The sequence below is a fragment of the Labrus mixtus genome, chromosome 10 (genome assembly GCF_963584025.1).
Source record: "Labrus mixtus chromosome 10, fLabMix1.1, whole genome shotgun sequence".
Classification (NCBI taxonomy): domain Eukaryota; kingdom Metazoa; phylum Chordata; class Actinopteri; order Labriformes; family Labridae; genus Labrus; species Labrus mixtus.
In genome coordinates, this window is record NC_083621.1 from 8,832,110 (window position 1) to 8,845,638 (window position 13,529).

At 41.3% G+C, this 13,529-nt stretch overlaps 1 protein-coding gene across 3 annotated transcripts in view; it reads right to left on the minus strand.

Moving 5' to 3' along the window:
- Window positions 1-13,529, minus strand: part of mid2 (midline 2) — a 131,706-nt gene that overhangs the window by 11,768 nt on the left and 106,409 nt on the right. For all 3 annotated transcript variants that reach the window (XM_061047975.1, XM_061047974.1, XM_061047976.1), the window contains 4 exons: window positions 12,932-13,080; window positions 11,712-11,839; window positions 11,336-11,479; window positions 4,536-4,697 (listed from right to left, as the gene is read on the minus strand). In XM_061047975.1, the coding sequence (XP_060903958.1) occupies window positions 4,536-4,697; window positions 11,336-11,479; window positions 11,712-11,839; window positions 12,932-13,080 (583 nt within the window). The remainder of the gene's footprint in view (window positions 1-4,535; window positions 4,698-11,335; window positions 11,480-11,711; window positions 11,840-12,931; window positions 13,081-13,529) is intronic.

The following is a 13,529-nucleotide window of genomic DNA, read 5'->3' on the forward strand; positions in this document are numbered from 1 at the left end:
AAAGAGAGAGGGACAGAGGCAGACAGACGCACACAAACACACATGATGCGGGTGCCATGATGAAAAAAAAGCCTCCACCATCGACACAAATATTGATGTGTTTTTTTTTGTTTTTTTTCCGGTTCTCTGATGACAGGTCCAAACTTTTCCATCAGAGAAATACGCTGGTTGCCAATCATGGGCTTAAGAACTTGAACAAACGTGGCTGTGGGTGGACTAGCTGTCCCCCTTGATAGGACTGCCTTTCAGAGGAGAGGACTAAGGAAAGAAAGTGGAAGTGGGGTGGGCGAGAAGGGAATCTGGACATCATTCAGTATACTGTCCTGTGCTAATACTATGCTGATTACCGTGGAAGGTAGTAGGTACAGGACAGAGATTCCCCCCCTCTTATTTCACAAGGAGCAACCCTTTGATCAAAATCTAAGCTTCAGTTTAGCTTGAACAGAGCTAAAGTGTGAGACATAGAGAGAGACAATACAGAAGTGCAGACTGACAATGACAAATAACACCTTTACACACTCATCCCACTTATCTGTGTCAGGGGAGGACATTATAAATTGAAGTGCTGCTCAGTGTTATTTATATTTTGCCCAGTAAGAGTCCTGCGCCTCAGTGACAGCGAGCTGACTGCCAGCCTCAGATACCCTGCACTTCACCTCCCAACGCTCCCCGGCTATGTGTCGCGCCAACATCACGCTGAGGCAGTAATCCACCCTAATGCCACAAGAAAAAGAGTTAACGCACCGACATGCTCCGTGTCCCACAGGCGGAGAGAGTCTGGAAGATGGTGACTGGTGTGTGTGGGGGGGGGGGGGGCAGTGAGGTCACAGATTCAGAGGAGGGGGTCTGGTGGTGTTCGATGAAGAAAGGGTTCACTTTAAAGTAGCAGATGGTAGACTCAAATACGGGCAGGACAGGTGAACAGGTGAACAGGTGGAGAGTTGTTTTAAGAGGACCCTTCTCACTACTAACAATAAAATATGTTTAATTGGTAATATGAACATAAAAAGGGGACCGGATGCAAAGGCCTGCGTGTCCTATTAGCTGCCCTTTAAATAAGAATCAGCAGCTGTACAGGTTTATTCTTAAACCTGCAATAAAACTTATGGGTAGAAATTGGAATTCTTTTAAACCTTTTCTGTTAATTGGAGGAACTTGTAACCAAACGGTAGTTACTAAAACATGAAGTAACTAAGAGATATCATTCGTTTGTGTCCTCTTTGTGAGTGTAAGTAAAATACACTCTCACCTTTAACCCTGTTTCGTCTCAACCTGCACAAATAGTAAGTATCTAACTTTTTGGCAGCTAAATGCTATTTTGTGTCCACTTGCTAATCGCTTACTGTGTTTTGCTGCTGTTTTAAGCTGAGCAGATAGTTGTGCAGATGGTTATTAGAGCTTTAACCCTGCAAACAGCTTCCAGCTGTGGGGTAGAGCTATTGTAAAATGCTGCACAGGCTAAATTTAGGATAATGTCCCCCAAAGCAAACACTTTGGTTATTTTACAGTTGCATTTGTCCGTTCTTGCATAGCCTTTACGATGTTGCAAACAGGATTTAATTATTATTATTTAGAAGAGGACAAATTACATGAATAATTAAAAAATAGCAATACACACGGCGCCTCAAAGCGAGGAGTGCCCTGGTTTGAATCCCACAGCCTCTCTGTGTGGAGTTTGCATGATCTCCCCGTGCATGCGTGGGTTCTCTCCAGGAAACCCTGGCTTCCTCCCACAGTCCAAAAGCATGCTTATTGGTGAACATAAAATTGCAAACAAGTGAATGTGAGTATGTCTATCTGTATGTCAGCCCTGTGACTGACTGGCCAACAGTCCAGGGTGTACCCCCCCTCTCGCCCAGCGACAGCTTGTAACGGCTCAAGCCCCCCCCGTAAACCCAGAATGGAAAAAGCGGTATATATAATGGATGGAACACACAGGGGCTTTAAGTGAGATCAAAGAGTCACAAATAGGGTCAACCTGGCGTGAGATCCTGTCAATCCCTAACAACAAAACTTCTCTGTTTTTTTTGGATTCTTCTGCTCAGAGGGAAAGCAAGGTCAACAATCAAGGGATAGAGGGAGGGTGTATGTTTGCGTCAGTGACGAGATCATCCCCTGATGACTGCAGTTCCCCACACATTTTGTTAAACCGCACACAGTGTATCCAGATTACACTTAATCCTAAATGCCACAGCCTGACTCCTGACAGCAGCTAAGAGGAGCTGACATATAAGCCTTGTTTCAGCTTCACTGCACTTTAAGACTGATTTCAAAATTTTATTGGGTCCCCTCGAGGCACAGCCTAAATTAGCAGTATTGGTGAGGTTTTAACCCTTTGTGTGCCACGGCTGTGCATGAGATCTTGGTGAGGACTATTTAGTTCCACGGAGTAGACTGATCTTGCTTAGCAGAGACGATCATATTCCTTGTTTGTTTGCTCTTGCCCATTAACAATGCCTCATCTTTATGGAGCTATGATGCGTGGAATTTCTCTCTATCTTTCTTTCTTTTAATGTGTATTGTTAAGAGAAGAAACATGAAAGATTTGGCATTAAAGAATAAAACTTGAAGGAGAAAAGGTGGGAATAAAAAAAAAGAAGACATCTAGAAATAACCAGGGAAGTATATCAACGAATGCATTGACTTCAAAAGAGAACACCACTTATAAAAAGAGAGATGAAATGAACTTAATGTAGGTATATAATTAAAGTGGAGGGTGAGGTGAACAAAGGTTACTTGCGTACAGCTTTAAGACGGACTCATTTTGTGGTTTGGATGTAAAAAAAAAAAAAAAAAAGCTCGGAAGAGTATTTTATCCTGTGAAGCCTGATGCTGATTCAGCAGGAGTGTTAAATAAATCCTGCTTCCCGTTTGAAAACTGTGATTTCAATGATGAGTTTTCTAATTTTAGAAACAAGCCTGCAGGCTGTAGATTAAAGTGAATGAGGTGAGTGTGAGTAAATGTCTTGGTTGTTTTACAGAGAAGGACAGCCCTGGTCTTGATGGAAGAGGGCAACAGTATTTAAAGTTTGTGAAACAACGGATGCTACTTTTTCCTGTATTTTTGTGTCCATCTTGGACAGCATGAAGCGTGTATAATAGACTTATCTGATGCAAGGGGAAAAAAGTCAAAGGACATTGAATGCCTTGTCATGAAAACATATTGTCATATCTAAAGTTTTACACAGAGTGCATGCCATGTTGTACAGTTTGCCTAGAGTGCCATGGAGGGAGTGAAGGATACTGCAGCTGCTGTGAAACCTTCTACTGAGACACCTGGAGGGAAATAATAACTTTAATAAAAACTAATATGTCTCTTTATGCACTTTTATTCTGCCTTTAAGTGCACGCCACATGTTCTTGCACACAGGCTCATGTCTAGTTTAAAAAATGTGATGTAGTGCAGTATCTTTGCTCATTGACTCAAACCTCAGATGGTTGGTTTAATGGACCTGCCCTGTAAGGTCTCAGCCCTCACTGGGTCCTATTATGGCTGTGGGCTTTTAACACTCTTATTAGTTTTACAAATTAAATCAGAGCTTGAGGAAGTCATGTGTCGTGACTCGTTATTCAATACGCCCATGAGACTGTAAATGAAAGCGTATTCAGGGTGGAAACAAGACCAGTTCTTGATGTATTGCTCACTGGTGTGAACAGTCCTGCCTCCAAATAAATCTGACTAAGACATAAGAAATGTTCTTTTATTATTTTTTTTTAGTGAAGGCCTCTTTGTCCTGCAGCATATTAGATCAAGCGATCCCACATCAGTAGTGAGCTATCTGGGTAAAGACTGGTTGCAGCATCGTACATTTTTTTCCAGATGTATCCATCAGGGCGGAAGTTTAGTCTCTCTTCATGTAGCAAACATGATACAGATCATCTTTTGTGCCAGCTGATATTGACCCACCATCTGATTGTGACATTCTGTGTCAGTGTGTGATGCCATGTTGATGATTTTTAAAGTTGCAAACAAATCCAGCTTATGTTGAGTGTTGTGTGCTGGTGTATAATAGAGTGTTCTGCTAGATTAAAAGGAAAACACTTACTAACTACAAGTTCTTAGTTATATCTCAATAACAAATGTTACGCCCTGCAAAAACACTTCAAGCATTCCATAAAATTACAAATTATTCAGATTATCAATTCAAGGCAGATAAGTTTGAGCTATGATGCAGTATCTGATCTCAAACTCTGTTAACAAAGAGGCAAACACGGGGGTAAGGGTATTAATGCCAGACTAGAACTACTGTCAACGGATGAAATGTCTAGTGTACCTGGAGACTACTCAGGTTTTTGAAAAGACAACGTGTTCTAGATGATGCTATCATCATTTTCTGACACTAGTGGTTCACAATGATACACTTCTAAAAGTTAAACTTATGTACTTACAGGCTAAACATAGTCAGTGAAGTTTTCATGGAACATGAGCTGATTTTCTTTCAGTGGCAGGTGTTGAATTAATGAAATAAAAATATATTTTTCTTTCTAATCTTAATGGAAAAGCAGGCAGAAGTGTGGCAAGATCCTTCACTTACTGTTAGTTTTGAGGCGAGCCGGCTCGCTGTTGCGGCTCCCTGCCTGGTTGATCGCCTTGACAAAAAAGATGTAACGGGTGCCACTCTGCAGGCCGTGCACCGTGTAGTGGTTCTGCTTGATGTTCGGAACGATCATCCAGCTGTCAGCCGAGTTGTACAAACCTGGAGGAACACACGATAAGACACACAACGCATGAGTTACCAGGCTCTGTTGATGTTTTTAGAATATGTAGAGCTATTCTGACTCCTGCTGAGAGAAGAGCAAAAGTAAAAAAAAAAAAAAGTTAGTAAAAAAAAAACCCCCAAAAAAGCTGACCTGAGGAGTTATTTTTTCTTCAAACCTCGGGTGAGTCATGGCAGAGTTAAAACCTCAGCGATCATCCTCTATGCTATGCAACATTTATGTGTACACACTGATCCATCCTATTGCCTTTCCATCAACTTCATCATGGCGTGCTCCCCTGCGGCTAGACTGTGTGTTCACTAAGCTAAATCTATAAACCATTAGGAACAAGGTGCTCACAAAATAAGACACGTGAACGTCTGCAGTAAACGCCTGAGGGCAAAAGAGGGTGATAGCGTTTCATGTTGAAATGTACAGCAACATGGGCAATACCAACATGACCTCAGTAGGTGTGTGTCTTTGATTCACAGTGACTACTAGCAGAATGTTAGTGATGGCTGGGTAGGCTCGACAGGCAGCCCTATGCTTCCAAACTCAGTCTCCTTGGCCCTTCAGCTGAAGCGGAGGGTGAAGGATGTGGAGGGAATCTCAGCTCAGAAAGAGGAGGGGATTGAATACAGTGTGCTGCTCTTTTAGCCTCTAGTGTTATGTTAAATAAAGGGAATAATTTGACAGTTGTTCACCTCCACTGACTCGCCACATCTGTTTTAGAAAGTGCTGCTAAAGCGGAGAAGTTTGGATTAAAGATGGCAGAGTTGTTATTGAAGCTTTTGTGGAGAACACCTGTACATATATTAAAACTGATAGAAAAGGCTCGCAGTTAGCTGAGTGTGCTACAGTACTGTATACATGTACTGAACTTATGCTTCTAGTTGAAGTGTGAAATAAACAGACAGTGTGAAATGTCTCACTTCCTGCACTGTGGCTGTGTTTTTCACACATTTTATTGGTGTTGTCATAGAGGACAGGTGAATAGGGCTGATTAAAATTCCTCTGTAGCAGAGTTTGGAGCATCTCCAGCCACAGTAAATATGCTAGTTTGCGGAACGACACAATGAATATTAATGATTTTTTTTGTACCCTGTTAGATAAACCTTGAACTTCATAAACATGTTGATTAATCCTGCTGTGATGTGCCAACACAACACCAGACAGATATTGTTTTGTGAGGCAGAGCCACTGACCGCCATGCTTAAAATGTTGTTTTTTCCCAAAAATTCCCGTCACATTCATATAAAACCCTTGCCAAAAACAAACAAAGCACTCCTGTTCAGCAGCACTACAGTTGAGGTTAATGTTTGTAGTGCTGAAGTTGGAACAACAATCCTTTTCATTGTTTTGTTTTTTCTCTCCCCCCGTACAGATAGAAGGGGAAAGAGGGGGAGAGGAGCTCTCAGGGCCATGCCTGCCTTGTCCCTTCTGGTGAGGATGCGCGGTGAATTATTAAACAAGATGGCAACGGCATGCATAAGTAATGTCTGGGAGTCTGCTTGTAAATATAAATACTTCACAGGACGCAAATACGGCCTTTAAAAGTGAGGCGGCTTTAAGAATGAATGAGGGGAGAGGACTGTTAAAGTTAGAGTGAAGGCTACACATATCTGCTGAGATCCACAGGCTTTTGAAGACAAAAAAAACATGGAGAGTTTATTTACCTTTAAGCTAAGAGAGGATGTACTAGGTGAAGGAAGTTTATATGCAAGACCTTACATTACAAGCATCAACCTTCCACTATGAAATTCTATCACCGATTTCCTCACAAAAAGCAAGCACACTGCTAAACTGCGACGGGTCTCCCTTGTTGTCTCCATAACTACACCTCCCACCTGTCGTCTGAGCCCTTTATAGAGAAAATAGGGAGGCTACAATGTTGTTTGGGCTTTCAGCAAGAGGAACAGGGGAAAGACGAGGGAGAAGGACTTCACACTGCTCTCCATTTTTAAAGCTTTTGATCTTCATAGCTCCTCTTCCTTTTAGCTAAATCAAATTAGGTCAGTACACAGAAATATTCCAATCGCTACTTCTGCCGCTGAAAAGAGAGTTTTCTGACACTAGCAAAGCTGCTTTGGAGAGCATTGTGATGCAAGTGTGAAGGGGGGGGGGGGACTGAATGTGAAAAGAAAGAAAAGGGAAACAGGAAATATATCAGCTTGTGTCTAACCAGGTATTACGTGTGTTTGTGTGTGTCCGTGTCACAAAAAAAAAACAAAAAACAGAAACTCAAAGTATCCTGGAAAAAGAAGGGTTTTCTTTGATGATGCAATACAATACTGAAGTCTCATCATTTCAACTAACTAATCCTGCGCTTTTTCTGAGAGATGCCCCATCGTCTAAGCAAGAGAGCGATTTTTCTTTAGGTTTAATTTTGGAAATCGGGGAGAGAGAGGGTGGGGAATGACGTGCGGGAAAGGAGCCACAGATCGCTTAAACCCGGGCTGCCCTTCTGGAGGACACGTCTCTGCACATGGGGAGCGTGCACCAACCATCAAGCCACAAGCGCCCTGCAAGAGAGAGACTGGGCTGTCCTAACATTGACTTGGATCCTGCTTTCACCTCTTATAATCAAATGAATACTTCACACACCACGGACAGATGAAGCTGTCAGCTGGAGTCAGCAGGTACATTTATTTCTGCATGTACATACTGTACATGTATGACAACAGAAATTGTGAAACTGTTGTTTAAAGTCATGTGGAGGTGGGAGCCGGTGGTTTGGACTTCTATGAGTTCAGACAGCGACAGTAAAGCTGCTTCAGCTGCAGGAAAACAAACGAGTATGGAGGCTATAGTGAGGCTGTTTGGCTTCTACGCTTTGTTAGTTTTATAGGGTAGCTGTTATAAATATGATAGCCATGGGCCATGAGGAAAGGATTAAAAAAAACAACTAATGGCTGTACAGCCAAAAATGGATGAGTATTGACTTTTGACTGGAGGCCATGATGGAGAAGCAATAGCATTTTTACAATAGTCTGTCATGCAGAGAAGCTGCTGCATTTGTGGAAACAAGGAAGATGCATAGAATTCACCTTATTTAGTTCATGTTTTTTAAACCCACACTTTGAAGTTTAAAGTAAATCAAAGCAAAACTTAGACATTTTGGGAACACTGTTTTTTAATTTTTTAATTTTAATTTTTTAATTTTAGAAAAACAGTCAGTCGAGAAGATTAATATTGTACCACTCTCAGGTGATTATGATAAATAAGAAAATGGTTAGCTTAGTGAAGAGACGGGAAACAACTGGCCTCATTAGCTCCTTAAACCAGACCTATTCAATGTATATATGTATGTATATTATTATGTATATATGTAAATGTATATATACATATACATTTACATATATGTCATGTTGGCTGTTTGAGTTAATGTATAGGACGTACTAGTTTTTTTTAAACTATACAGTTTATGAGAATAATGCTGACACCAGATTAACCGTCTTCTATCAAAGAACAACCCTAACTGAGTCATATATTCCTGCTCTTCCTGGGAGGAGTCAACAGTGTAAAAAAAGATGTATCAACCTTAGTGTCAGAGAGTTTAATGTAGAATAAAGAGGCGACACTACTTCATGTGATACCTGCAGACTGTGAATATTAATGGACGAAGCCTGAGTGATGTAACCCATCTGGGGTCTTTGGAGTCCCATCGATGGCGGTTGCCATGCTCGTAATGCTGTCTCAACATAATGACAGGCTAAGAGCTGGAGCTGAGACGAGTTTTAAGCCTGTTGACACACCGTTACGCCACAGCCAATCAGGTCAGCTACCTACCTTATTTATTGTGAATAACGTTTATCCTTCATAAAATCAACACCCCCTCCATACAGTGTATGCCGATTTTGACATGAGCCAATCAGACCAATTTAGTTTTTTGAAGCAGGCTGTAAACATGGTAATTTCTGCTGTAAAAACTGGCTTTTTTGAACGGGTGTGTATGTGACTTCTGGTGCTTCTGCAGCCAGCCTCGAGCAGACACTTGACAGAATGCAGGATTTTAAACTTCGGCTTCATTTTTCAGCAACAGAGGTTGCCGCTAGGATCCATGTGATCAGACTGTGCAAAGAACAACAAATATTGACAGAGGAGAGGATGCACGACATACGTGGATAGTTGTTGACGCTTTCTGGCAGATAAACAAAGGAGACATTTGCACCTAGCAAAGTACCACATGTAGCACCCACTCAGTTACAGTGGAGACATCTCAACTCACTGTCATCTTTTTCTTTTCAACTCTCCTTATGTTTTTATTTTGTTTTTTTTACTTGAGATTCTATTTTCTGCTGCTAAGCTTGGATGATCCTGCAGTGGCATGGTTCAAAAGACCCCGCAGCCTTCCCCTACATCAACGAGGAAAGGCTGGCCAAGTCTGAGAAGGAGGTGAAAGAGTGAAAGAGAGGGACAGGATTGCACTCAAGTGGGAGCATTTAGCCACTTGAAAAGTCAGAGGGAAATGCAATGGTAAAAACTGAAGTGGAATGGCAGCCTAAATGGGTTTCTCTTTCTCTCTGTTTCTCCTGTGAATCTCCGAGGACTATGTGGCAGCACTCGGCTGAATATCTGAGTCACTCAGACTAACAGCTGAAATGTATCCTGATGTTTCAAATGTCTGGGGCACTTGAGTTGCTCAGTTTAAACAGAGAAATGTCAGACTGCTCAGGGGAGAGGAGAGAGGAAGATGAAAGGATCAACGAGGGAAGGGGAAGGTAGAGAGGCACAGGTATGTGTGTGTGTACAAGCTTGAATATGCACAATGATGTACATTAAACGTTTCATCCTAACATCAGTTCTAAGTGCTCATCTTCAGCTCCCTTATGTAACAATTATCTACTCTGATTTTCACCTGTTCCTTCCCTCCTCCTCCAATGTGGTCTTTTTGTGTCCCTTTATTTGTGTAGACATAGAGATGTAATGCTGAGAAGTAAATGGAGCCCAGATGTTTGGTTAATGTGTAAATCACATCTAGAAAACTGTCTGAATTTAGATACAATTTAAGTAAGGCTCATTACTATACTTTTTTTTTATTTAGCCAAAGCCCAAATGTTGCAAATATATCAGTAAGATTTTGCTGTATTTTTCAGGTATAATATATGCATACATTTATTACACATTGGGAATTTCAACTGTAGGAGTGATGTAACTATTGAAAAAAAATCAAAGGCGGGAAATATACAGTATATATATCAAGACATCGGTGTCGATGGTTGTTGGGTTGACCTTAAAGTCTCAGACATGTTCAGAGCCTCATGTCCTTTAGCTAGCAGCCTAAACATAAAGTGCTACATAAAGACAGAAAAACTGCCATGTGAGTGCAGTTCTATGTGGTACAATAGTAACAATAGAGGCAGGGAATGAAAAAAAGATATTCTAAAATGTTGTACTTTTGTTTTAGATAGAAATGAGGGCAGTAGTGATTTTACTTTCTCATTCTCCAGTTCCGCAGTTTTCATTTGGCTTAAACAAGTAAAAAGACACTAACCTAAGTAGCGATAACCCTTCGAAGCATCCCACTGTGATCTGCATTGTGTGGCCTATTTTTATAATAAGTGTTCTCAATAACTCAGCACGATCTCTCGATTAGAAAAAAGCACGGGAAACAACAAAGACTAAAGCTGGACAGAAAATCTAGGTTATGCAAAAAGGGTTTGCATCAAATATTAAACTTGTGAAAATAAGACTGAGCAATACAGAAAGTATTTGTGCTGCCCCAATTTATTTCTTTTTGTAAGTGCAGAGAAATCCGTGTGCCCAGTATTTGTGCTCATGCGTACATCCTTTACTTGTGTTCATTTCTCTGCCCCCCGAAAATATAAGTTTCAATTAATTTAGGTCAAATGATGTAACTTTTAAGGGAGCAGATGGCCTTGCGGTTATGTTGTGCGTCATGTACAGATACATGTACATAATCCTCCAAGCAGGTTGCCCGGGTTCAAGTCCGACCTACGCCTCCTTCCCACATGTCACTACCCACACTCTCTCCCTGATTTCCTGCCCCTATCCACTGTCCTATCAAATAAAGGCAAAAAGGCCCCAAATAAAAATGCATGCAACTTTTACAAAGACGGCATCATTTTGACCATATCTCAGAACTGCTAGATTTCAAATGCTGAAATGTTGCCTAAAAAAGTATATACTGTTTAATATTAAAAGTCCGAGAACTGACTCAACAACATCAGTTCAGCAATTTAACTAAAAATCTAAAACATCGGCCACATAAGCTACTGGTCATTTACAACCAATCAAGCTGAAGCAGCGAATTCTCTCAATGTATTAAAATCAACAAGTTTCTTTGAATTTAGCTTTCCATTTCCATGAAGAGGGTTGTTTTATTTTTTCCTATAAAAAGTATCCCAGTCATTCTCTAAAAGCTGTTTACTTAAAAATAAAAATCTGTTGCTCTCTAGCTGTTAAAGTTACCGTGCTGGTATTTAGTAATTAATCCTTTAAGATAGCACCTCTTGGCTTAACTTTGATTAAAAACAATTGCGATATGAAACTGTGTGAACATGTGCTCACTGTTAGACCTAAATAATGATGCCTTATCTGTATTACCATTATGTACAAACCACAGCAATGTCTGTGTTTAAGAGTACGTGTGTGTATGTGTGTGCTTATAGCTCACTGATGAAATTAGTCTGGCCAGTGTAGATGGTGTACTGCAGCTCGTAGGAGGTGACGCTGAACTCGTCCTCAGATGTCCAGTGGACAGTGATGGTGTCATGGGAGGCGGTGCACAGCTCGTCTCTGATGGAGGGAGGGTTCGGAGCTACATGTGAAGGAAACGACAACAGGATTTAACAAAAATTAAAAAAAGGTTATGAATCAAGAAGGATGACTAATAAAGTACATCTTTAAATAGTTCTGAGAATTTAATTCACTTGCAAATAACTATATTGTCATGTAAGAAATCACAACATTTCATTATAAAACAAAACAGTATTTAATTTAAATAATGAAGTTTGACCTTCTAGACTAGACGGACACAGCACAGCTCTCACCTGTTAGGTAATCTAGCCCCTCCAAAATTTTCTTCTCTCTGGAAAAGTCCAGGGCGAAGTTGTCAAATGCCTCGTTCAGGTTGACGTCAGGGATGAGCACCTGGGAGGAGGCCGTCGCCATGGCAACCCTTTAGTCGGTCAAGGTGTGGGGGTCAATGGAAGAAAATGTCAGCGGAGAGACGGCGAGGTGAGCGAACAGCGGAAGGTCAGGAGGTCAGATGAGGTGATCAGAGGAAAAGAGCGGAGGAGCAATAAAAGACGGAAGGTGATGAAGACGGGGGAAAATTGCGAGGAGAGAAGAGAAGGAGTAGAGGTGGAAGATGGTCATGGAAAAAAAAAGGAGACAGAGGGTTTGAAGGGGGGGAAAAAGTAGAGAGTTAGAAAAAAAGTTTAGAAATATTCAGAACATCAAAAAGAGGTCTGGCAATCCCAAACCTGCACAACAATAAATCACATAGTAGTATATTAACCCAGAGATCCGTCAAATCCCAACAGGCCAGACATACACTGACAAACTGTCTCCACTGTTGTGTACAGCTTTGTGGAAACATGTCCCTTCTACTTCTGCTCTGAGCATCAGTGAGCCAACTGTGGCAGGAAGCAGCCTGAACCACAGAGCTGGCAGGGTTACAGAGCGGAGCAGCGACCGGCACTAGTCCTTAAGACTTTTGCTCCTCAGTGAAGAGAAACTAGTTGCTCAACATACTCAGCCAGGGCAAGTACTGAAAAAACGCCGTACAAAAAAAACAAACTGTCTGCGTGAGCGAAAAGGTTAGAAAGTTTCTGGCCCGTGTTGGGAGGTGGGATGAAGGCATTACAGAGGAATTCAGGTGGAAAGAGCAACTGCAGAGCCAGGCCCAGAGATGATTTTTCACAGAGGTCTGACATTGATCGCAGGAGCTCCAAAAGGTTTGTTTTAATTGTGATTTAGCCTCTTAAGATTGGATTTTGAAAAGAAATAAAAGCCAATATATGTGATCTCTTTGTAGGGCAGAGGGTTTAATATTTTAAACATTGTCTCTTAATACAATTTAAAATGTTTGTATGTCCTAGTATCTTACAGTGTGTGTCTGTGTATAACAAGAAATTAAATCTAAAATCCGATTTTAAAAACTATGTTTTTTTTTTTTTTTTTTACCAACAAGCCGTTTGGTGTGTAAAGTGAAAGAATCACACAACAGGAAGGTATTAAAAGAGAGAGCATCACCGACATCACCCACCTCTCTGCTACATTCCGGGCGGTCTGGAGGAAGCGGGCGTGGTCGTTCTCCTTCAGGCTCTGTTCGGCCTGTGTGATGAGCGCGCTGGATCGTTCCAGACACTGGCGGCAGTTTGCGATCTGCTGAGCCAACTTACGCAGCTTCATCACCTGGAACACACACACACGGAAACACACATCATGTTGCTGTGTTTCGACACAAATTTGCGTGTATTCCCTCTATGTGAACCTTAAAAGGAATACATGACTAGACTGTTCAATTTGTCCTATAATAAAGACAACACAAGTTTACCAGAATACAAATATTTCTGGTGTAGCCAAAGGCAAACACCCCATTCTTCCACAGTGCAGGAATTTTTAGCTATACTTTGTCTTTCATCACGTCTTCCAATTCTCAGACAAAGGCAGTCTCTGCTGGTATTGATCTTTTATGCTCATCTCCCGTCGCTGAAAATAACTTTCCAAATTGTTTCAATGCACTGCTCTAATTCTGGGAAGAAAGTACCCCAGAACCCCCTATATCTGGGAAATACTTTCAAATAGGCTGCAGCGATTTAAGTACGAGATATACCTCACCGTGACTGCCCCTTATCCACAAA